This window comes from Delphinus delphis, chromosome 19 (assembly GCF_949987515.2).
Source record: "Delphinus delphis chromosome 19, mDelDel1.2, whole genome shotgun sequence".
Classification (NCBI taxonomy): Eukaryota; Metazoa; Chordata; class Mammalia; order Artiodactyla; family Delphinidae; genus Delphinus; species Delphinus delphis.
The window spans coordinates 19291931-19316335 of NC_082701.1; the positions used below are offsets into that span (position 1 = coordinate 19291931).

Sequence of the window (24405 nt, forward strand, 5' to 3'; positions counted from 1 at the left end):
GAAGATCTCACATGGCGCGGAGCAACTAAGCTTGTGCGCCACAACTACTGAAGCCCGTGCGCCTAGAGCCACCGCAATAAGAAGCCCGAGCACCGCATCGAAGAGTAGCTCCCACTCGCTGCAATGAAGACCCAAAGCAGCCAAAAATAAACAAATAAAAAAAAATAAATTTAAATGTGGCATGTTTTAAAAAAAAAGTACATAACTGGAGGGGTTATATTTGCAGAACAGAAAGTAAATATTTTTTTAAAAAAGAGAGAATGTCCTTATTCTTAGGAGCTATGTGAAGTACTTAGAATTGAAGGAGTCCTGATGTCTGAAAATTACTCTTAAATGAATGACCAAAAAATAAGAAGATGTATATATATCTAGTGAGAGAGAGTGATAAGGCAAATAAGACAAAATGTGACTAGTTGGTGATTTAGACGAAGGGCATATAAAAGTTCATTGCACTTTATTTTAAAAATTTTCAAAATAAAAAGTAGGGAAAAAACTAACACCTGCTTAGTATAGAACAATTGAGAAAAAACAGAAACACGAAAGAAGAAAATACCCATGATTCCACCACCTAAAGATAGTCAATGTTGACATTTTGGTGTATTTCCTTTCATTTTTCTTAGGCACTTAGAAACTGTATTTGATGTTACTATATATACACACAGACCCACTGAGAGTTTAATTTTTTTTTTTTGTTTTTTTTTGCGGTATGCGGGCCTCTCACTGTTGTGGCCTCTCTCCCGTTGCGAAGCACAGGCTCCGGATGCGCAGGCTCAGCAGCCATGGCTCACGGGCCCAGCCGCTCCGCAGCATGTGGGATCTTCCCGGACCGGGGCACAAACCCACGTCCCCTGCATCGGCAGGCAGACTCTCAACCACTGCACCACCAGGAAAGCCCTGGTAGTTTAAATTTAAATGACATATTTGAATAACACATTGTTTCAATTTAGATGAGTAGAAGGCAACAGAAATAATTCTAAACATTCAGAAGTTTTTAAAAGAACCTAAAATTGGGGACTTCCCTGGTGGTCCACAGGTTGAGACTCCGCACTCCCAATGCAGGGGGCCCGGGTTCGATCCCTGGTCAGGGAACCAGATCCCGCATGCAGCAGGTAAGATCCCACATGCCCCAACGAAAGATCCCACACGCCACAGCAAAGATCCTGCACGTGGCAACTAAGATCCGACACAGCCAAGTAAATAAAATAAATAAATGAATACTTAAAAAAAAATGAACCTAAAAAATTTGATATTCTAGTGCATCATTTAACCATGTATGAGCCATTTTTCTATTGCAGTACCTGAGGCAGTATGGTGCAGTGGTCAGAGCCCAGGCATGGTGGTCAATTGCCTGGGTTTGAATCTGGCTCAGACTAGCTCTGTGACCTTGAGGAAGTTTCTTAGCTTTATGATTCTGCTTCCTCATCTGTAAAGTGCTGATAATAATTGGTGTTGGGAGGATGAAGCAAGTTATATGTGCAAAGTCTTTAGAAAAGTGACAGCTACCTCACCATCACCACCATCATCACCACCACCATCATCACCACCACCATCACCACCACCATCATCACCACCACCATTATCATCATCACCACCACCATCACCATCATCACCACCACCATCACCATCACCACCATCTTCACCACCACCACCACCATCATCATCATCCCTATTATTAGCTCGAGGAACCAGGTGGTAAGGATGACTCAGTAAGTTATTTTTTGTTTTGTTTTGGTTTTGATTCTTAAACCAAAGAGACCAAGGTCCTCAAGCATTCACAGTCCTTAGAAGTCACCTACAGATAGTGATTAATCTGAATCTCAAAGGCACAGAATCAGCTTATTTCTCTCTCTGCTTGTGCCATCACCCCAAAAGCAGCAATGACAAGAGAGCAAGTCCTTCCTTTTTTTTTTTTTTTGGCTGCAACCAAGGATCGAACCCGTGCCCCCTGCGGTGGAAGAGCGGAGTCCTAAACACTGGGCCACCAGGGAATTCCCCTTTTTTTTTTTTTTTTAATTTTTTACCTCCTTTCTTTTTATTTTCCACCTCTCCCCTATCCTCCTTACCAAGTCTTCCTGATCGCTTGTCACTTGCCAGCTTTAAATTCTCCTCAAAACTATCTCGGCCTCAGATATCGTCAGCTGACATTACTTCCCAGAACCTTGGTGGCATTTTCTATTCTGCCTGGAATACAGCTGCTTCACTCCAGCACCTGTGGGGTAGCATTCTATCAAGTTAACCTAAAAGAGCTCGTCTCTGGCTACACAAAGAGTGCTTCCATCCTTATTTTTGTTTTATTTTGAAATTTTGTAACTGCCGTCCCCTACTGAAGATTATGGAAGAATAAGAGAAGATAAAAGTTACTCTTACTGTAGAGCGTGGGAAACCTGGTTAGTCATTTGAAATGCCCAAATATACCACAATCTGCCTAGAGAATATTCTGTCAGTGGGTAACAACAGCTATGAAACTTTTCAAACCTTTGACCCAGTATTACCAGTTTTGGGAATATACCCCAAAGAAATAAACTAAAAGGGAAAAAATGTAACTCGTGCAAAGATGTTTGTGTGCAGCTATTTTTAAGAGTGAAGAATTGGAAATAATCCAAATGCCAAATAAGGGAATGGCTTGGCAAATTATGGTATAGTGACATATGGAGAGAGACACCAGGGAACGATTTTCAAGGACAGGAGTATAGCCTCTGCTGGCTCTGGGGAATGCGTAGATTAAATTATTTTAAGGGACAAAGAACAACAAATGAAAAGTTTGCAGCTGTGTAAAATGTGTGTTGTGCAGAAAAGTTTGGAAGTGAATTTTGAGGAAAGGAAAATGTAGTTCAGAGCTGAGTGATACCTCTGCTGTAAAGCTGCGTGTGAATTACTGGAAAGTTGTGAACTGCCGTAATGTTGCAAACATCTATTGCAGTACCTTCTGGGGTCTGACCTTTTTGACAGCTGTAAGAGCATAGAACATAGCTAATTATAATATAAATCAACCAGTGGGCTATGTTTTGCCCCCCGCGGTGGAAGCACGGAGGCAACATCTTCATAGTTCTGTGCCAAGGCTTGGGAAAATATGAACTCTGGCATCAGAAGTCTTTGCTCTAGAATCTGGAGACACTGAGAGCTGCAGAAAAGACATGCTGGGTATTAAAAGCTGTTTGGAATCAGACCCCTGGCAGATCAATACTCAGACCTTGCTGAGGGCTCCCCAATAACCAGGCGAGCGGAGGGGACCTATTTTTTTAACAGGGAGAGAGGAGAAAATTAGATTTCAGAGGCCAGAATGTATGAGACATGCCGAAGAAACATTTACCAAAAAGTAACACAGACTCTTCAATGACTATTTACAGACTCAGGCCTACAGTAGACTCTCACTTCTTTTTTTAAAAACTAGGAATGCAAGAGTTCAGAATAGGAAACTGGACAGTCAGAGCAAGAAACTAAGAGGACGTTAATCAAGGCGCTGTAAAAAACAGGAAGGTGATGGATAGATATTTGTGGCAATTTTAGGGGCGTATAGAGTATTTTTTTAATAATATATCTTGGATATGAGTTAATTTTTAACAACTAGAAAACAAGGAAACACGTTCACTGGAATGAATTGTTATTAAAGTTTACACGTCAGTTTTAAAAAATTCTATTTATTTTATTTATTTATTTTTGGCTGTGCTGGGTCTTTGTTGCTGCATGCGGGCTTTCTCCAGTTGTGGCGAGCGGGGGCTACTCTTCATTGCGGTGCACAGGCTTCTCATTGCAGTGGCTTCTCTTGTGGAGCACGGGCTGTAGGCGTGCGGGCTCAGTAGTTGTGGCTCGCAGGCTCTAGATCGCAGGCTCAGTAGTTGTGGCACACGGGCTTAGTTGCTCTGTGGCATGTGGGATCATCCTGGACCAGGGCTCGAACCCATGTCCCCTGCACTGGCAGGCAGATTCTTAACCACTGCACCACCTGGGAAGCCCTACACATCATTTAAAGTCATTTTTTGTAGTGAAGTTTTACCTTATCATCATCCGAAGGCTATTTGGCCTGGGATGGATTTTTTTCTTTCTTAGCCTTAACTTGGGCAGTAAGACACAATCAAATTTGCATTTTTTTTCCATCAGCCACTAACAGAAATTAAAACAGGAGTTTGTACCAACACTATTGGACACTGAATTTTGTAGCGATGAGACATCAAAGTATCCCATGTCTTCTATCCTCTCCAAAGAAGTCAAGTCCAAGCTCAGCAGAGTTAAGCGCCCGTGTTATGCAGTGTGTCTTAACCAAGGTCTTTGTTCATCTCAGAATGTGTTTTTTTTTTTTTTTACCATCTTTATTGGGGTATAATTGCTTTACAATGGTGTGTTAGTTTCTGCTTTATAACAAAGTGAATCAGTTATACATATACATATGTTCCCATACCTCTTCCCTCTTAAGAATGTGTTTTGTTTTACTCATTCCTCTCCCTGGTGATTTAACAACAATGTTAAGTACATCCAGAGCCTTTGGAACCAGGGTGGGGTTTGTCTCCCAAACGTTTGCAATTGGTGGCTCCCTGCGAGACACCGCCCCTCTTGCTGGCTGAAACTCTCAACCCGTCTACACGTTTTGTCCTGTGTTTAATGACGGCCACATCTATGAATACCTAGAAAGACATTCAGCTTCAGGGTCTCTACAAAAGTCCTGGAGTCAAGGGTAGTTTTACTTATAGGAACCCAGCTGCAACGACTCCTGTTACTTTCACAAGTTGACCTCGTTGGAGGGAAAGGTTTTAGAATTTAGAGTGATAAATCTCCCACCTCGAACAGAACCGAAAGAGGGGCCGCCTGGCACCCCAGAATCACCCCTTGGCGCAGAGGTGCTCTGACGCCGAGTTGGATAACATTCACTGGAGGGAAGTTCTTTCAAGTAAACTGTGATTGAACTGCTTCTTCTCTGGTTTGTCACAGTGTTTCTCAATCCTGGCGTTATTAACATTTGGGGCGGGATGATTCTTTGTTGGGTGGGGGGAACGGGGAGCTGTGCATTATAGGATTTTTACGGCCTGTGTGGCTTCTACGTACTAGATGCCAGTAGCACCTCATCCAATTATGACAACCAAAAATGTCTCCAGGTACCGTCAAATGTCACCTGGGAGGCAAAATCACACCCAGTGGAGAACTATTGGTTGATTAGATATTTTGTGTGGACATGATGGTATTTGGGCAATAGTGTGAGATTCTCTCCCATCTCTGAAATGAATGGAACATTTCAACTTCATCTGCTCTGCCCTTGCCTTCCCAGCTGGCTCAGCCCAAAATAAAACTTGTTTTCATTCCTAACTCTTCCCCTCATCAAGCTCTTCTCAACACTTTTTTTTTTAATTAATCTGTTTATTTATTGGCTGTGTTGGGTCTTCGTTGCCCCACGTGGTCTTTCTCTAGTTGCCGAGAGTGGGGGCTACACTTCCGGGCAGCGCGCGGTCTTCTCTTGTGCGGAGCACAGGCTCTAGGCTTGCAGGCTCAGTAGTTGTGGCTCGCGGGCTCTAGAGCACAGGCTCAATAGTTGTGGCACACAGGCTTCACTGCTCCGCAGCATGTGGGATCCTCCTGGACCAGGCCTCAAACCCGTGTCCCCTTCATTGGCAGGCGGATTCTTAAACACTGCGCCACCAGGGAAGTCCCTCCAACACTTTTTTATTCTTCCTCAAATCCATTTCCCCCAGTTAATCTTCCTCAAGGATTGAGTATTATAGGCATTCCCTCCAAAGAACACTTGGAACTACTTGGAAACCTTGAGCTGTTTCAGGTGAGAGAGCCCAAAGTGAGCCGTATCCTCCCCAGGTCTTTTGTTTTTCTTAAAATGGATCGAGTTCAGTCACTCCCCGCAACTTGAGGAATTAACTCACCAGTCTGACAGTTATTACGTTTGGGGTCACTTGCCCTTTGGAATTTCTTAGAAGCGTATCATGCAGCTGTGTGGAGCTTTGTAGGTAGGAAGCGAGAAAGGGCAGAGTTCTGGAGATAACTGTTTGGCGGCCGCTGTAAGTAGGGAGGCTGCTGACAACGCTTGGGGAGCCAGATCAAAGCCTGGAGCTGCAGCGTCAGCCTTTCCTGAATCAGCTCTGATACCCGTCGAGAGCCTCACCTAAGGAACCTCACCTAAGGCTCCCCAGAGCAAGAGAGCCCTTTGGAGGCTCTGGAGCAGTGGCCACGGTGGTTTCACTGCAGTCTACAGGGAGACGCGATGCCATCGTCATTTCACTGCAGCCATCGTGTGGGACAAAATGGACTGGTAAGGAGGGCATTGGTAGTCTAAAGACACTGAGGCAGTCTGGGACCTGAGACCCTTTGCTGCAGTGCTACAATGCTTGCACCTGGACAAACATCTCTTTGAGCAAACAAAATACAAGGAAAATATAAGGGACTAAAAAAACTGCGTGCATGTTGCAGTTGGGGCAAATTCTGGACAACAAGATATAAAAGATACAAAAAGTCCAAAAAGACTCAACTGCCACTTCTGAAGAGGTGGGAGCGACAACACGGTGTCTGGAGCAAAAGCAGGGTACTGGGCATGACCCCTGCACTCAACAGCACCAAAGGGGTGGGCAAACACCTAAGCCGCCCCTCTGGCCCAACCCCTGGAAACATCCCTACTCCTCACCCCATATAGGGAACCAACTCTCCCTTCCTCCAGGAGTGAGCAAGGGAAACTGTTACTTGTTTTCACTCCCCCCTGCTGCAGCAGGGGCCCCAGTAAAGCCTTGCCTGAATTTCTTGTCTCACCTCTAGTCAATTATCTATTGCTTGGGGAAGGCCAAGAACCTGGTGGGTAACAATGTGATCAAAATAAACAAAAATAATTTATGCCACTTGGACTTTTAAGTTAGTGAAGCCAAATCACATTTGTACAAAAGCTCACTTAAGTTCATTACTAGGGTGGATCAAGTAGGGATCAGTGGCAGGGTTGCCTATGGGCTGGGGTTGAAGGAGGAGATTATAGAGAAAGACAGAGGAACAAAGATGGAATTTTGGTGGCAGTCCTCAGCTAAAGAGTCCAAAATGGTTCACCATGGAGGAGAAGGAATTAGATTTTCATTCTTTTTGCTCTGGAGAGAAGAACTGCAGCTCTTGAAGGCTGGAATCCCAATTCTGTGATGGCGCGGAATGAGAGAATGAGAGAAGTCTGGCCAGCCTTCAAATGTTGAAGTGCAGTTGAGCTGATCGGAAGGCAATGACCATGGAATGTGAAGATCAAAAGAAGAAAGCCAGAAGACAGCAGAAAAGAAAGCATTGAAAATTTGCTGACTGGAAAAATACCCTCATGCTAAAAAAACCCCAAACCCCATAAAAACATCAAGTCGTTTCATGTTGTTGTAGTTACACTCCTGCCCTGGAAAGATTTATGAAAGCAAAGGAAGAGAGGAGCACATAACATAATTAGGAACAGGCTACCTAGAACACAGTTATTCTAGCTGTGGCTTAATTTGGTTAACAGACTCTGGTCCTGGTTCAAATAAGCTGGCTCTGCTATTCACTTATGTCTTTCACTTCTGTGTCAACAGCTGCCTGTTGACCCCACTGCCCAGGTAAATGCCAGAGTCAGACAAAGTGGAGACAGTTCTCTGCTAAGAACCAGGAGACCTGAGGACAGGTTACTCATGTGACTTAGAAGGGCTGTTTTACCTCTGTAGATCTGCATTTTTGTATCTATGAAATGAAAAATTTTTTTGAATAGAATTAATAATGAACAACTTAAAAAAAAATAAGGGCCAATTCAGGAAAAAGAAAAATATTAAAAACTTTTTTTCTTTTTATTAAGAAGCCAGCAACCCAGAGGCAGCTTTTTTATCTCTCACTCTGAAATTAGATTTTGGACTTTGGGTTGCCCATCGTTGGACTAGACTGTTGCTAGTTTCTCTTCCAGATAAATTAGGTCCTTGGTTCCCTAATGGAAGTAACTTTTATTGACTGCTACTCATACTGTTTCTAGTCAATTCTTTCCTTAACAACATCATCAGAAGGCTCTTTGGCCAGCGTGTTTTCTGTTCTCAAGAGGCTCTTGAAAAACTCTTGGATACAAATTCTATTCTGCTATTTGATTTACACATATAGGCCTTAAAGGCGTCTGTCTTAGTTTGGCGATTACGACAGAGTGAAATCAATAAATATTAAAAATTTAACAGCTAACGTAATGATTTTCAGAAAACAGCTCAGCAAAGTTTGACAGGTTACAAACAACTAGTCAATTGTTAAGGACTGGAACTTCGACTATCCAGGTGTGTCTTCAAATGAAACGCTCCTGGAGCGATAAAGCCACTGCCGACAGAAGAAGGAGGCTCCCACTGATATTTCTTCATGTAAATCTAATCACCTGATCAATCTTGCTTTGAAACTCTTCCAAAGCAAAGAATTAGACAAAATTTTGATATAGGGTCTGATCCTAGGAAACCAAAAGAGATGGCAACACCAAAAACACTATAAAACTTTTCCTTCCTAACCCCTTGGGAAAAGTTTGGTCGTTCCTTAAAAGTTTCTAGTAACTTTTTCTAGTTTCCACTAGTTTCTTAAACATAGAGTTACCATTTGACCCCACAGTTCCACAACTAGGGATATACTTAAGAGAAATGCAATCATGCATCTACATGAAAACTTGTACGCAAGTGTTCCTAGCAGTATTGTTCATAAGAGCCCCAGTGTGGGAACAATCCAGATATCCATCAACTAATGAATGGATAAACAAGATTTATCCATACACTGAAATATTGTTTGGCCATAAGAAGAAATGAAGTACTGATACGTGTTACAACGTACATGAACCTTGAAAACATCATAAGTGAAAGAAGCCAGACCCAAAAGGTTACATGTTGTGTGATTCCATTCATATGAAATGTCTAGAATAGGCAGCTCTATGAGTCAGAAAATAGATGAGTGGTTGCCGAGGGCTGTATGGGTTAGGGTGAAATGGAGGTGACTTCTAATGAGTGTGGGCTTTCTTTACAGAGTGAGAATGAATGTTCTAAAATCGATTCGTGGTAATGGTTGTACAATTCTCTGAATATGCTGAAAACCATTGAACTGTTCACTTTATTATTTTTTATAAGATTTTTTTTTGATGTGGACCATTTTTTGGAAAGTCGTTATTGAATTTGTTACAATATTGCTCCTGTTTTATGTTTTGGTTCTTTGGCCTCGAGGCATGTGGGATCTTAGCTCCCCAACCAGGGATCGAACCCGCACCCCACCCCCGGAATTGGAAGGCAAAATCTTAACCACTGTACCGCCAGGGAAGTCCCTGGACTGTTCACTTTAAATAGATGAATTGTACAGTATGTGAATTATATCTCAATAAAAATTTTTTTTGTTTTTGTTTTTTTTTTGCGGTACGGGGGCCTCTCACCACTGTGGCCTCTCCCGCCGCGGAGCACAGGCTCCAGACGCGCAGGCCCAGCAGCCATGGCCCATGGGCCCAGCCGCCCCACGGCACGTGGGATCCTCCCGGACCGGGGCACGAACCCGCGTCCCCTGCGTCAGCAGGCAGACTCTCAACCACTGCGCCACCAGGGAAGCCCTGTTATAAATTTTTAAAGCTATTATAAGTTTTGTTAAAAAAAAGTAAAAAAAATTTTATGCCCTTGGTTTCTCTGCAGTGAAGCAGCAGACATTGCATTTCCTTTTCTTTTTTAAAAAAATAAATTTATTTATTTATTTTTGGCTGCGTTGGGTCTTCGTTGCTGCGTGGGGCTTTCCATAGCTGCGGGGAGCAGGGGCTACTCTTCGCTGTGGTGCACGGACTTCTCATTACAGTGGCTTCCATTGTTGCAGAGCATGGGCTCTAGGCGCATGGGCTTCAGTAGTTGTGGCACACGAGCTCAGTAGTTGTGGCTTGCGGGCTCTAGAGCACAGGCTCAGTAGTTGTGGCACATGGGCTTAGTTGCTCCATGGCACGTGGGATCTTCCTGGACCAGGGCTCGAATCTGTGTCCCCTGCATTGGCAGGCAGTGGCGCCACCAGGGAAGTCCCAGAAGTTGCATTTTCTTAATGGGTCTGTTTTCCTAGGGCAATAATACAATTGTATAGTGTGTGTGTGTGTGTGTGTGTGTGTGTGTGTGTGTGTGTGTGTATCATCCTCAAACCTATTTCCCTAAAACGGATAGACTGCTAGACCAATCTATCAAATTATGCTATAATATAACATGGACCTTGGTTTAAAACGGTCATTGGTCACTTAAACTTACTTCCATCCTGAGGTTTCACAAGTCGTTTCTAAAGCAAACATACATCTGTAACTTGGGGAAAAGATCTGTGTTCAAAATGTGCTGGTACATTGGCTATATTACAAATTGATCATGGCCTGACACTCTGCTCGGCTTTACCCGTCACAAATTCTTAGCCCTTAGGGCTGTCCATTTCTAGACTTTGCCTGTCCCAGTGAAAGGTAGCAGTCCTGTATTTGTGGAGTCTCTGATCTAAATAATCTTCCACGGTGTCTCTTTACTTTCTACTCCTGTATATGGTTCTATACCAAAAGTTCTTTGTGGTAATTCTACCTTCTCGTGCTATCTCGATTGTAGAAATAAGTTACTTACTGTCTGACACAGATAGGCTGAGCATGGCTTTTAAGCTCTTCCTTGAAAGAAAGAAAAGAAATAGCTAAGGTTGTTTTAGACACTGCTGTTAATCTAACATGGTCATGCCTGTTCCAATAGCTAGTTTATGAAATTAACTTTGAAATACGGTATCTTCATACTTAGAAATAAATACTAGCTCGCTGGGAGGATCACTCTGTGTGTGTTTTTTTTTAATTGGAGTATAATTGCTTTACAGTGTTGTGTTAGTTTCTGCTGTAGGATGAAGTGAATCCCCTCTTGGACCTCCCTCCCTCCCCTGCCCCCTTCCCACACCTCTAGGTCATCACAGAGCACCGAGCTGAGCTCCCTGTGCTATATAGCAGGTTCCCACTAGCTATCTATTTTACACATGGTAGTGTATTTATGTCAAACCTAATCTCCGAATTCATCCCACCCTCCCCTTCCCCACTGTGTCCACACGTAAATTCTCTACGTCTGTGTTTCTATTCCTGCCCTGCAAATAGTTTCATCTGTACCATTTTTCTAGATTCCACATATATGCATTAATATACATTATTTGGGGGCTTCCCTGGTGGCGCAGTGGTTAAGAATCTGCCTGCCAATACAGGGGACACGGGTTCGATCCCTGGTCCGGGAAGATCCCACATGCCGCGGAGCAACGAAGCCCGTGTGCCACAAATACTGAGCCTGCACTCTAGAGCCCACGAGCCACAACTGCCGAGCCCATGTGCCACAACTACTGAAGCCTGCACGCCTAGATCCTGTGCTCCACAACAAGAGAGGCCACCGCAATGAGAAGGACGTGCACCACAACAAAGAGTAGCCCCTGCTTGCTGTAACTAGAGAAAGCCCACACACAGCAAGAAGACCTAACACAGCCAAGAATTAAAACAACAACAACAACAACAACGGTATTTGTCCTTTGGCCACAAGAAATCAAAATCTCTGCGGTCTGAATGAAGAGTTGTATCTGGTATTGGAAGGATGGTTTGATGCAGCCATTAGTCTTACTAGCATCTGTGGGGTAGAGGATAGAGGATGAACTTGGAGTCAGACTGCCTAGCTCTTAAACCGGCTCCTCTATTCTGGGCAAGATACCTAATCCTTCTGTGCCTATTCATATGTAATGTGAACATAAATTCTAACACCCACCTCACAGAAACCTTGGGAGAATTAAGGGAATTCACTCTATAAATAAATAAAATACTTAGAACAGAGCCTGGTATATATTAAGCCCAAATTTCATCTTTTATTATGTGTCTTTATTAACCTCACCAACTGCTGGGGGCAGGGACATTATTTACTTTCTGCCAGAATCCTACTGCAAGGAACCTGGACTTGGTCCCTGAGGGCAAATAAACCATCCATGCTGGAGGCCGTGCCCAAGCAGTGGGGTTCAATTCAGACAGAACAAGACTGTTTCCCTTCATCCTTGGTGAGACCGTTAGTGTCTCGGAGGGGCCTGGTGCCACCCCTGAAGAAATAAAATTCGGTAGGAGGACTCACCTTTCCCTAAAGATTCACATCCCAAAGTTCTGAAGCGAATGATCCGACTCACTCTCAGTAGATCCGGAGATATGCCGATGAGTCAAGGCTTCTGGAGGTGGGACCCTGCGCCCAGGATGAAATAAATCCTGCAGAAATACTTTCAGTAGCTCCCTTGAGCAGCCCTCGGTGCTATCACTTGCCCTGTTCATATTTTCTTTAACTATAACCCAAAACCTTGCTGACACTGGGTTACCGGATTCCACAGTCTGCTCAGTTTATTTTTGGCCAGGACCAGGGATTGAACCTGCGCCCCTTGAGGTGGAAGCGCAGAGTCCTAACCACTGGACCTCCAGGGAATTCCCCGCTCAGTCTTGTTCTGCTGCTATGACTTACATTCCCTGATTGCTTAGTTTGGTAATGATCTTGCCTGTCTGCCCCCAAGTTGCAGTTTTGTAACAGGAGAGAGCCAATCCTGACTCCATGTTGGATCTGTTTCTTTTATTTTAACCTTTGCTTCCGGTTGCTTTTGTTCATTAAAAGGATACTGTCTATACACAGTGGCCTGCCTTAGGGAACCCTGTCCCCTCTGCTTGAATGTTAAACCAAAGTGCCTTTGTTCAGGGAAACATCCTGACCCTGTCCACCTGTGGATGGCGGCAAGAAAGAAGAAATGAACACATCCCCTCCCCAAGGCTGGCCATTCCAAGGGACATTCGCAAACCTTATGGCCTTTTAATTTTACTTCCTCATCTCCTCCCCCTCTGTTCTATAAAAGAAACTGGCATCCAAACCCTGATAAGATGGGTTTTTTGGGAGACATTAGTCTGCCATCTTCTCCGTCTGCCAGCTTTCCGAATAAACTTGTATTCCTTGCCCCAGCACCTCGTCTCCCGATTTATTGGCCTGTCGTGTAGCAAGCAGAGCGAGCTTGGACTCGGTCACAGTTTGATCCCATAGAGCAACTCACGCTGCACTGTGGTCTGGTAAATAGTGTTCAGCCTTGGCCAACTAGAATATGATATTGTGACTCTGTTGATATGCTCGACTCTACCTGTGCCCCTGTGGACACTTTGTAAGTCTCAGCAGCCCTACTGGGACTCCTGGGCAACCCAAGACAAAGCACCTTCCTCTTGCAAAAAGAAAACATAAGTATATAGAAACCAAATTATTTGTTTAGGGAAATAGAGAAAGACCTAGAAATTTAGCTAAGCCAGAATGAGAACCTTCAGATCACGTTGCCTCTAAAATATAGTAATCAGCAAGACTTCATTCTTAAGTAAAATGTTGTTTTAATAAAATACTGCACGTATATATTTTTCTTTGCAAAGATGTTATGACCAGGATGGTTGGTGTGAATGATACTATATGGTAAGCTATATAATGAGTAGAAAAAACAAGGACTCTCAAATAAATAGGCTTCAACATTTTTTTTAAAGGACATATTCTGCAAATTAGTTGAGACTAGAGAATAGGCAAAGAGCAGGAGTTGGCTTTTCCTCCAAGAATGCACTCTTGATTGGCTTGGGATAGAGAAAGGAGTCATATTTACCTCCAGGAATCAAAAGTAACATTGGAGTGACCTTCTGGAGAGAGAAATCCTGGCCCTCTCCTTGCCATTTTGCCCAAGATTTCAGAGCTTAACTGAAACACACAAAAGCACCACTATAGAGTCACTTTTAGGCATCTGAGGATCCAGCAGGGTGGTTGTGGAATCAGTGGAAAATGCTGGGGAAAGCAGAGCTGGGCTAATAAGGAGAAAGATCGAATGTTATAGAGGAGAAGCTGACATTGCCTGAGTATTCTGACCTAGTGCAATACCCAGATCACTGCAGCCATTCAGAAATCCCAGTAAATACAATGACCACGGATATATAATAGAAAAATACAAGAAGCAGAATTACTCCACTAAGGACCTATCCATTGTACTTTAAGTGGGTCCCCCACCGTTGAGAGCCCTTTACCTAAAGATTCGTATATCATCGAAGCCATTAAGATATTGTTTGACATACAATTTGCATGACATGCAAGATATTTAAAAATCCTCCTTAATCAATCCTTCTTTCCCTATCAAATCCACTGCTCCTTTCTCCTTTTCTGGGTAAGGATGAGCATGAGTAGAAAATTCAGTGTGATCCCCAGCCTGGCGTTATGAGCTGGCCCTACCAAGAAGTCTCGCTTTTGTGTATCGGACAAAAGAGTAAGTATATCTTCGTGGAAAAAAAGCCAGAATGACCCAACCTCCAATAAGGCTTTTCTCAAAGAGCCTTATTAGCTTTTCAAAAAAACATCACCCAATGCAATTAGAATTGCAAAGGGGGAAGGGGGTGTCGCCTGAGCTGACTCTATAGTACCTCTGGCCTCACAACGGGCTGGCAGAAGGCCCTAGCCACCTTCAATCCTTGGTGCAGTCATCGACTTTTAAATTCTGAAGACTCCACATCCCTTTACAAAGTCTTCTTGTTCGGCTGGCCCAGGACCTGGGCCAGGCAGTAGGGGATGAGACTGACAGACGCCAGGGGCACTGCCGCACTCTTGCAGAAGGACAGGACATAGAAGATCAGCTCAATGTGGGATGGGGGTTTCAAAGAGTCAAAGAGATGCAGGAGGACGAGGGAGGCCACAATGCAGCTGAGGCGGAACGGGAACCACTTGCTAAGCTTGCCTTTGCAGCTCTCCCTGTACATGCTGGAGTTGAGAGCCAGACCCAGGCCAAAGAGTGTCCCCAGGTTCTTGAGGAGGCTGGCAAAGGGCGTAGTGTCAATGTGGACCCATTCTGGCCGCTCACACCTTCGCTTGGCTTTCTCTACGGTCCACAGGAGGTCGACCCCCAGCCCCTTTAGCAGCAGGTAAAATCCAATGGCAAAACTGAACAGGAAGAAGGTAATGAGAAAGTATTTCTTGAGATTGGCGTTGTAGATGCTCCGGATGTGGCGGAAAGTCTCAGCAACCGCGATGCCTGAGCGGAAGAAAGAATGACCGTGAGAACTGGGGAAGACGCTAGCCCTTCAGCTAGAGGTGGGTTTGGAGCAATGGGTGACATGCCATCCACCTCACCACTGTGGAGTTAAATCACAGATGCCAGATTGAGGGTCGTTTGTTTTCTTCCCATATGTGATTCCAGCCTGTCCTCAGCCACAGATTCTTTCAGATGGAAGAGTCATGTCACATACTTCCTCACTCCACATGCAAGTTTCCTCTGTGTATCTGTGTGTGTGTGTGTGGGGGGGTCCTCCTGTCTCTACTTGAATACCCTCAGGGATGAAGAGCTCACTGCCACTCAGGGAGCCCATTTCATCTTTGCATGGATTTGATCATTAGACAGTTCTTCCTTGTGCTGAGCTAAATAAAACCTCTCTCCTTCTAATGATGTCTATTGGTCTCAGTTTTTTTCCACAGGTGTTAATAAGTGGTAAATCTAGAGCCTCTGTCAGCACATTTAAAGATACTTATTCTCAGCGGTGAGGGATAAATTAGGAGGTTGGGATTAACATATACACACTATATAAAATAGATAACCAACAAGGACCTACTCTATAGCACAGGGAACTAAACTCAATATTTTATAATAACCTATAAGGGAAAAGAATCTGAAAATGAATATATATATATGTGTATGTGTATATATATATAGATAGCTATACCTGTATATATATCTGAATTACTGTGCTGTACACCTGAAACTAACATGATATTGTAAATCAACTATACTTCAATTAAAAAACTAAAAAAAAAAAAAACACTAATAAACTGGGGGGGGGGAAAAAGAAGAGACTAAGACAGACTGGGAACTCAAAAAATAAAATAAAGAAAGATAGTTATTCTCCTCTCTAACTTAAACATTCCTGGGTCTTTCATGTAACATGAACTTCCAGGCTCTTTCTCAAACACGGAACCCCGTGCTGAATGCTGTGTTAATTCCGTGGTTGCCATGAAGCCATTATTTCCCTTGTTCTCAACAGGCTTCTGTGAATTCTACCCTGCTCTGCTTTTTCAGGTCTCCAGGGGAAAAATGTTGCATTTTCCTTAAGGTCTTATATTCTAGTGCTTTCCACAAAGTCAAGAAATTCTTGCTTACACTTAACCAAAGTCTCTTCTGCCCCTCAAAAACTGGATCCAAGAAAACAAAATATTCAAAATTCAGAACCTATAATAAAGACCAGCTGTGGGTATCTGTTAGGTTTGCAAATGAATTTATTTAAATAAAGAGCTTTCCAAGGATATGGTGTTAATTTGTTAAATTTGGTAGCTTTTCTTAAGACTAAACTAGGGGCCACTTCCAACTGAAGACCCGTAAGAAATAAAGAATGTAAATATCTTGGAGATTTCAAGCGAATTCAACTGGGTAGGTTAATTTTCTGTATTGTCATGTTTCTGGAACATACTTAGTTGTGTACATCTGGGCACTCCTATAGAAATGAGTCCTTTCAAATCGCCCACCCTTGACTTTCAACCCACTGAAATGCTAATAGCATTGATTATACACAGAACATGGCAGGAATGCTGGGATTTTGTCCTGATGAGGGAGGAATGGTATAGGTGGGGAGTTGGAGGGAGGGAGCCAGAGCAGCTGGTACCTGACAAGACTCCAGCAACAACTTGATGGGGAAAATGAGCAGCAAGGTAGATTCGCGAAAGACAGACATTCAGCTGCACTGCCCAGAATCCCAACCACAAAATGATGTTCAAGCACCTGCAATGGAAGAGGCAGCCATAAGAGAACCCAGTTATAGATCCTTCAGCAAAGAGAACAGCCTCAGCAGGAATGTTGGAGCCTGGCAAACTCAGGTTTCATCAGTGGAATTTTTGTAAATTGAAGCCTGTATTCAAAATTCAAAGATAACCATGGCAAGTGGTGAACCCCTGTGTATGTGAATTTTAACCTCCCTATTTTATGTTTCATAATTAAGGATTTTCACAGTGTCTGCATACCCAGAATTCCCCATAGAAGGAATGTCTTCTGCTTCTTTGTTTATTTTAACCTGGACGGGGCGTCTCAATTGTTGGTACAGAAATGGGTTTTTGTTTAAAGCCTGCTTCTAGCTTACTAGCTGATCTCGAGAAACCCCTCTGCTATGTTAGGCCTTTTTTACTGATCTCTAAAATTAGGTGTTGCCCATTCACAACATTCATTAAGTGGGTCCCTTCCAGCCCTAACATTCTGTGACTCTAATATTCACTCTCAGCAGAAATGCCACAACTCTTATCAGTACCAGCCTAAGGCATGGGGTGGGCTGGGGGCACGTGAAGAAGAGTAAGTGGTGTGTCAGTTTCAGAGAGCCACCTCCTGCCCTCCACCACCCACAACCCAGAGCTGAGTTCTTACCGAAATCTGTAGGTTGGCTTTTTCTTTCCCCGAAAGATAGAGAGGGTAGACGTGACCATCACATAGTATACACCTGCCGTACCCATGGCATGGCCAGAGGGACTCCCTAAAGAATAGGAAAGAGATGAATGAATGAACCAAGGGTTAAAAGTCTCCATGTGGGAGATTGCTAGGGGGCATCATCTATCCATCCAACCATCCATCCTTCCATCTATCCATCTTTCCATACATCCATTCATCCATCTATCCATCCATCCATCTATCTTTCCATTCAGGAAATTTAATGGAAAAGCTACAAGATGTTGAAGTAGAAGGACCCTGGGCTCACCTCCTCTCATGAGCATACCAAAATCTCAACTAACTGCTGAACAACTATTGATGGAAAAGACTGAAACCTATCTTTCCATCCATCCATCCATCCATCCATCCAATTATCCATCCACCCATCCATCCTTTCATCCATCTACCCATCCTGCCATCCATTCCTTTATCCATGTAGTCATTTATTTAACGAATATCTATTGAGCTCCTACTACGTGCCCAGCACCATGCTAGGCTTGGGGAGTACAGTGGTGAGCAAAGTCAGAGAAGGTCATAGCTCTTGCGGTTATATACAATCTAGAGATTACACAAAGAATCAACGTGCTGGGTATACAATCACAAACCGATCTGCCTTCCATTATCTCCCTTCCATTCTCTTTGCTCAGTCTGCTCCAGCCATGCTGGCCTCATGGCTCTCCTTTAAACACACTCCCACTTCAGTGTCCCTGTGATGTTGGCCTTTCTAACCAGACACTTCTTCCTTCAGAAATTTACTGGCTAATTCCCTTGCCTCTTTCAAGTTTTTGCTCAGATCTCACCTTCTCCACGAGTCCTACCCTGACCACCTTATTTAATCCTGCGTTCAATTCCTATTCCTGCTTCCTCTTCCCTGAAAGATGGACGGTCCTGAGATGTGCCACTCAGATCCCCTTCTGGACTGAAGAGTTATTTCCCCTTTCTCTTGTTGAGAGTGTGGTTGCAGATGGCCCTCAGCTCTCAAACTTCTCTGGAAGTCTTGCCCTGGGCTGAAAAGAGCTGTCTTGATCACAGCTACCCTCTCCCTGGCGGGGTGGAGCCTGCACCCAATCACTGGTCTCTATTGGGGTATAAGGGTCTGGTCTCCTTGAATCAATTCAGAGCTCCTATGGGGTTGGCTGAGACTGAATCGCAACCAGGTTTCTTCTGCCCAGGTGGCTTCTGTCCCTTTCTTCTACGAATGCTGCTCCCAAGAGCAGCCTACCTCCTGCATGCTGATCTCCATCTGAGTCTGCTTTGCAGGGAACCGCAGAGGTAAAGCCTTGCCTTTCTTTCTTCCTCCTCCTCCTTCTTCTTCCTCTAATATCCTAAATATTTTACTTGTGTATTATGATTTTTTTTATAACACACACACGCACACACACACACACACACACACACACACATACACACCCCATGCAAATTTAAGCTCCACAAGAGGGGGAACTTTTTATTTTTTTGCCACGCTGCACGGCTTGCAGGATCTTAGTTCCCTGACCAGGAGTTGAACCCAGGCCACCACAGTGAAGGCACCGAGTCCTAACCACTGGACCACCAGGGAATTCCCACGGGTAGGGATCTTTGTTTTATTCACTGAAGCATTTCAAGTACCTAGAACAGTGTTTGGCACAGGTGTTAGATAAATAACACTTGAATGAATGCATATGCTCTGAAGTGAATCAAGGATTTGTGAGAACAAGTAACTAAGGGCCATGCCCTAGTCTGGGGGTCAGTGATAGGGTGTTTGAGGAAGGGACACTAACACTGAGACCTACGGGTGAGCAACGGGGTTGAGTTTTCCTTTCTTTACTGAAAAATTAAATCTATCATGTGGCTGAAAAACACCTGTCTGGATGTACCTAGTAAGATACAGACAGGGTGTGGGATCGGACAGTCAGCTCGGGAGGCCACATCTCCCGGGCCAGGCCTCTGGGAAGCACAGCCAGGGGCTCAGGCCTCTACCATGTTCCCTTCCCTGGACAAAGGGCCACAGCACAGTTACTCTCCTGAGCCCTTTGCCTGTGACGGAGCCCTTGCCTTTCTGGACTAGCAATTTCGGTTCTGGAAACATTAGGCAGATTTCCAAAGTGTCAGTCATGGGCTATTTGGGAAGGCCTTGCTTAAGTGAATTCAAATGGAGTTGTACTGGATTTCCTTGGTGGTGCAGTTGTTAAGAATCAGCGTGCCAATGCAGGGAACATGGGTTTGAGCCTTGGTCCAGGAAGATCTCACATGCCGCGGGGTAACTAAGCCCGTGCGCCACAACTACTAAGCCTGTGCTCTAGAGCCTGCAAGCCACAACTACGGAGCCCGCGTGCCACAACTACTGAGCCCGCATGCCTAGAGCCCATGCTCTGCAACAAGAGAAGCCACTGCAATGAGAAGCCCACGCACCGCAACGAAGAGTAACCCCCGCTCGCCACAACTAGAGAAAGCCTGTGCACAGCAACAAAGACCCAACGCAGCCAAAAATAAATAAATAAAATAAAATGGAGTTGTACCAAATCCAAGACCATGACCAAAGCTTGCAAGAGTGGCTCTGCTCATGTCTCCCTCAAAGACAGCTTCATCCAGAACATTGTTACCAGGTGTCCACTGTGAGCAAGGTCCACTCAGTTTCTGTCTGGACAAGGGCTGCGAGTCTCACCTGGACCGGTCTCACAGGTGACCGGGAACTGCTTTATCAGCGGCACGGAGGTGTTGCTGTAGTAGTCGGTGTCCAGGACCCACCAGTATGGGCGCTGTCCAAAGAGAATCCTGTGAAAAAGCAGAACCGATATCTGGAATTACTGAGGGAACACTTTGTCCCAATGCCACACCTTCGAGAAGAGAGAGTAGCTCAAGGAGAAGACCCATGTGATCCTACACAGAACACTGGTATCACGGGCACCTCCAAGAAGGGGAACTGGATGGCTGGAGAGGGGCAAGGGAGGGAGACTTTTTTTTTTTTTTAATATTTTATTTATTTATTTTTAGCTGTGTTGGGTCTTCATTGTGGTGCACGGGCTTCTCATTGCAGTGGCTTCTCTTGTTGCAGAGCACGGGCTCTAGGTGCGTGGGCTTCAGTAGTTGTGGCACACAGGCTCAGTAGTTGTGGCTCATGGGCTCTAGAGCACAGGCTCAGTAGTTGTGGCACATGGGCTTAGTTGCTCCGTGGCATGTGGGATCTTCCCGGACTAGGGCTTGAACCCGTGTCCCCTGCATTGGCAGGAGGATTCTTAACCCCTGGGCCACCAGGGAAGTCCCGGGAGGGAGACTTTATGGTGCACCCATTATATAACTTTTGAATTTTGCACTATTTGAAGGTATTATTTATTCAAACATAAATAAATAAATCCAATATCCTCAAAGCCGTATTAACGGCAACTATGTGACTTTTTTTTTTTTTTAAACCCCAAGAAGAATTTGTTCTGGCAGGATGCATAGGAACTACAGTTTGCAACTTGGACTTGCATATTCTACGGGTTCTCTTTCTGCTGGCCTCCAGCGTCTTGGGTTTCTTCCGGACACCGGAGAATGAGCCCCAGCCCCAAGCACAAGCCCCACCAGGGGATGTGGTCTCTGTTGCCATCAGAATCACTCTCTGTTAGGACATACATAGCTTCAGGGGCTTGTTCTGTATCCTCTCAGCTTTGAAACAGAATATCTCAGACAAACCGCTTTCCCTTTCATAGCATGTTTTTCATTGTGGAAACAGGTGTGAAGGGTTGGTCAGGATGCCTCCTTTGCCCTGCAGTGGAGGAACAGTGATTTCTCACTAAAATTAGCCACGAATTCTGACCTCTACCAACTCAGAGAAAGTCCATGGTTCTTTACATGAAATTAGATGTTTGGAATAACGTTTTATCTTTTTATTTGTTAGAGTTATGCTATTGAATACCAGAAGTTACAGACAAAGTCGATTTTTCAACAGGAATTTCAGAATCCCATCAATACGCCTTGGGCTTCTGAGCCCAATAACGATGTTCTTTCCTACCCTAAAGGAGTTTTCTTGTTTATGGCCAAAGAAAATTAGAGCTAGAAGAGATCTTAAGAATCACCTACCAGTGAACAAAGATAATTTTAGGGATGGTAAAGGTCTTAGAGGGCGGCTGGTCCAACCTCTTCATTTTCTAGACGAGGAAATAGAGGTCAAACCAGTAATGTGTTGGAGTCATCCGGTACTGGCTACCAGATGCAAGCTGGACCCAACGGTAGCTTGAAAGTGGGATAATATACACAGTAGAAACTGGCAAATACTAAAATCAGGGCTTTTTACCCCCAAGAGTCAGTTTATCAACACTGGATGTAACATAGTTCATAAGAGCGTTGCCTCTGAAACCAGCCTGCCTGGGCTTCAATCCTGCCTCCGACACCACCTGTGTTTTTCTAGTCGTTTAACTCAGTGCCTTAAAGTGCTTAGCACATGGCCTGGCACATACTACGTGTTCGATAAATGTTAATAACTATACTAATTATTAAGGTCTCAGAGATAATCTAAGTTTACAGATTATAAAACAGAAACTCAGAGAGTTGCTACGAGTTGTCCAGGACATACAGCCGGTAGGTGGCTGAGCAAGAGAGTTCCCTGGATTACTTCTCATGACCCCACACAACAAGTTTTGAAATTGCCTATGTGTTTCCCTTCTTCATACCTCATTTTTCTTCCTTCGTACATCTATCTTTATGTCACCTATGCTGTTTCATAGTAATAAAACGGTGTTTCTTTGCTTATAGCCTATAATTCACAAGGTCCAGCTGGCCTTCCATCCATATGACATAGCCTTTCCTGTATCTTCAGCTCACTGACAGGGTTTTCTCTGTCTACCCTCATTCTGTAGAGGATCCAAAGTCAGGAGGGGAGTAAGCTGTGCCTTCCTGAATAACATGGAGAAGGCAACTTCTGACGGGCAGACATTTCCAGAGAGAATGCCAGCCTCTCCTTGCCGAGGTCCTCTTTGTCTGGCTCTTACTCACCACTTAAAGACGAGGTTGAGCCAGTCTCCAATCACAGCTACCCAGAGGAGTTTGATGCCCACAGCTTCTCGGAGATGGAACCAGATGGGGAAGAGGACATAAAAGGCATTCCTGAGGTCTGCGATCACGGACACCAAGATGAACCAATCCTGGGAGTTCTGATAATTCACCTGGAGGTAGTGCGTTGACTGGACCCCAAAATCATGCAGAGCATTCATTCCCTCCTCCATCGTCACTCAGGAAGCCTTTGGCTGCGGCCTTGCAGTTATTTCAGACTTGGTGGTGATTGCTCTGCTATCAGCCTGTGTCTTGCCTCTGTTTTATACACTCTGTATCCAGTCTGCAGGTCAACCCAGCCCTGATCTTTGGACTCAAAAACCGCTTTTGTCTAAAATCTATTGATCAAAGGTGCATCACCAGTAGGTTGATGCAAACGTGTTCAGTGTGATTTACGTAAAATAGGAAAACAGGCACAGAAAAACAGCCTGATCGTCCGTGGGCTGGCACGGCCAATGATTAACTTTGGCATTGTTGCTTGACAGTGCAAGGGGCTGCCCTCCTGGTTCCGAAACCCGGCCAGAGACACAGGACAGAGTCTAAATCTGCCATGGTTCTTGCAAAGATGCCTGATTTCCTAAGTCTGCAACTGCACTTATTTGGGAACAAAGAGAAGTCTTGGTGCTCTAGCTATTCAACTTTTAATTTATTAATTTTAAAATATAGTAAGTTCTATTGTACTGGGAACTGCCATGTTGCTGGGCATTTCTTAACTGCATTAGGGTCTAGGAAATGCCTCTGATTTGCGAGATCAAACCTTCTTCACAGTATTGGCTCTATATCTCTTAGGGCCAGAAAATAATCATCTTTGAATGCACTGATTAATTTTGTTGTTGTTGTTTTTTTGGCAGTGCCACGCGGCTTATGGGATCTTAGTTCCCCGACCAGGGATCGAACCTGTGCCCCCTGCCGTGGCAGCACAGAGCGCTAACCACTGGACAGCCAGGGAATTCGCCCTTTGGGGTTTTAACACATAAGTTTAAGCAACAGAGTGAATGCATGTTCATGCAAAAACAATATGATGAATATGTGGTTCTAAATAAAAACACCAGCAAACTGGGGACTGGGGACTCTGGAAAGGGCTTTGTACTTTGAGCTTTCTTTCATTTGTACCTGGAGATTAGATACAGCTATAGATATGATATAGATATAGATATAGATACAGATATATCAATATATACAAATAATCACCAGGAAGTAAATACAATGTTATTATAACCATGGATGTAGACAAGGAATAAAGTAACAAACACCAAGTTATGAGAAGCAATGCTGCCTGCTCACCCCTACAAACAGAAACCATCCTGCAGTAGCCTAGAGACCAAAACCTCACACTCAGATGACCTAGGACTGTGAAGGGAGCAGGGGCTGACTCAGGTGACAGACTGATGCATTTTCAAGAATAAGAGCCAGGGGGAATAAAACTTGGTAAAACCCACAAGAATTCCCCATTAGGAAGTCCATGGTTGCTTTGTAAGGGGTAGTTTGGGGACAGGGAAAAGAAATTCAGAGCAAATGAGTTTGTAGCAAAGGTTGACCACATTCCGTGCTGGAAATGATTAAAACCTCGTCCAGGAGGTATGAGCTGGAGTCTCATCCCCACTCCACCCCCTGGGCTCCTACCCAGCTCAAGCAGAATCCAACTGCCCTTGACCACATTGTCTCTGCTGGTCCAAGCAACCCTCCCCTGCCATGCCTTACCTGGAGAGCAGGGATGATGGTGGTGGTGGCCTGGTGGGCTGCAAATGACACATGTACTCGTAGTGTTGAGGGGGAGGGTGTTCTGCATCATCGGGACTGCCTGGCTACAGGTAATGGGCCCCGCAGAAGAGGTGACCCCTTCCCTCTATCCAGATAAGCCTTCCTAGAATGTATTGAGTAACTCTTGTGTGATCCCTGGGGACTGAAGTTTCTGTGGTCTGAGGTGAGTCAAGGGCAAATAGGCCAGATGCTCTGACACAATATTCAAAGGCCACTGTC

At 44.4% G+C, this 24405-nt stretch overlaps 1 protein-coding gene across 1 annotated transcript; it reads right to left on the reverse strand.

Moving 5' to 3' along the window:
- Window positions 1-13301: 13301 nt before the first annotated feature.
- On the reverse strand, window positions 13302-22688 carry G6PC1 (glucose-6-phosphatase catalytic subunit 1). The gene is made up of 5 exons (XM_059997441.1): window positions 22369-22688; window positions 20060-20169; window positions 17356-17461; window positions 16607-16722; window positions 13302-14988 (listed from the first exon to the last, which is right to left on the reverse strand). Exons 1-5 carry the CDS (start codon window positions 22596-22598, stop codon window positions 14477-14479), a joined length of 1074 nt encoding a protein of 357 aa, XP_059853424.1. The 5' UTR covers window positions 22599-22688; the 3' UTR covers window positions 13302-14476.
- Window positions 22689-24405: the final 1717 nt, after the last annotated feature.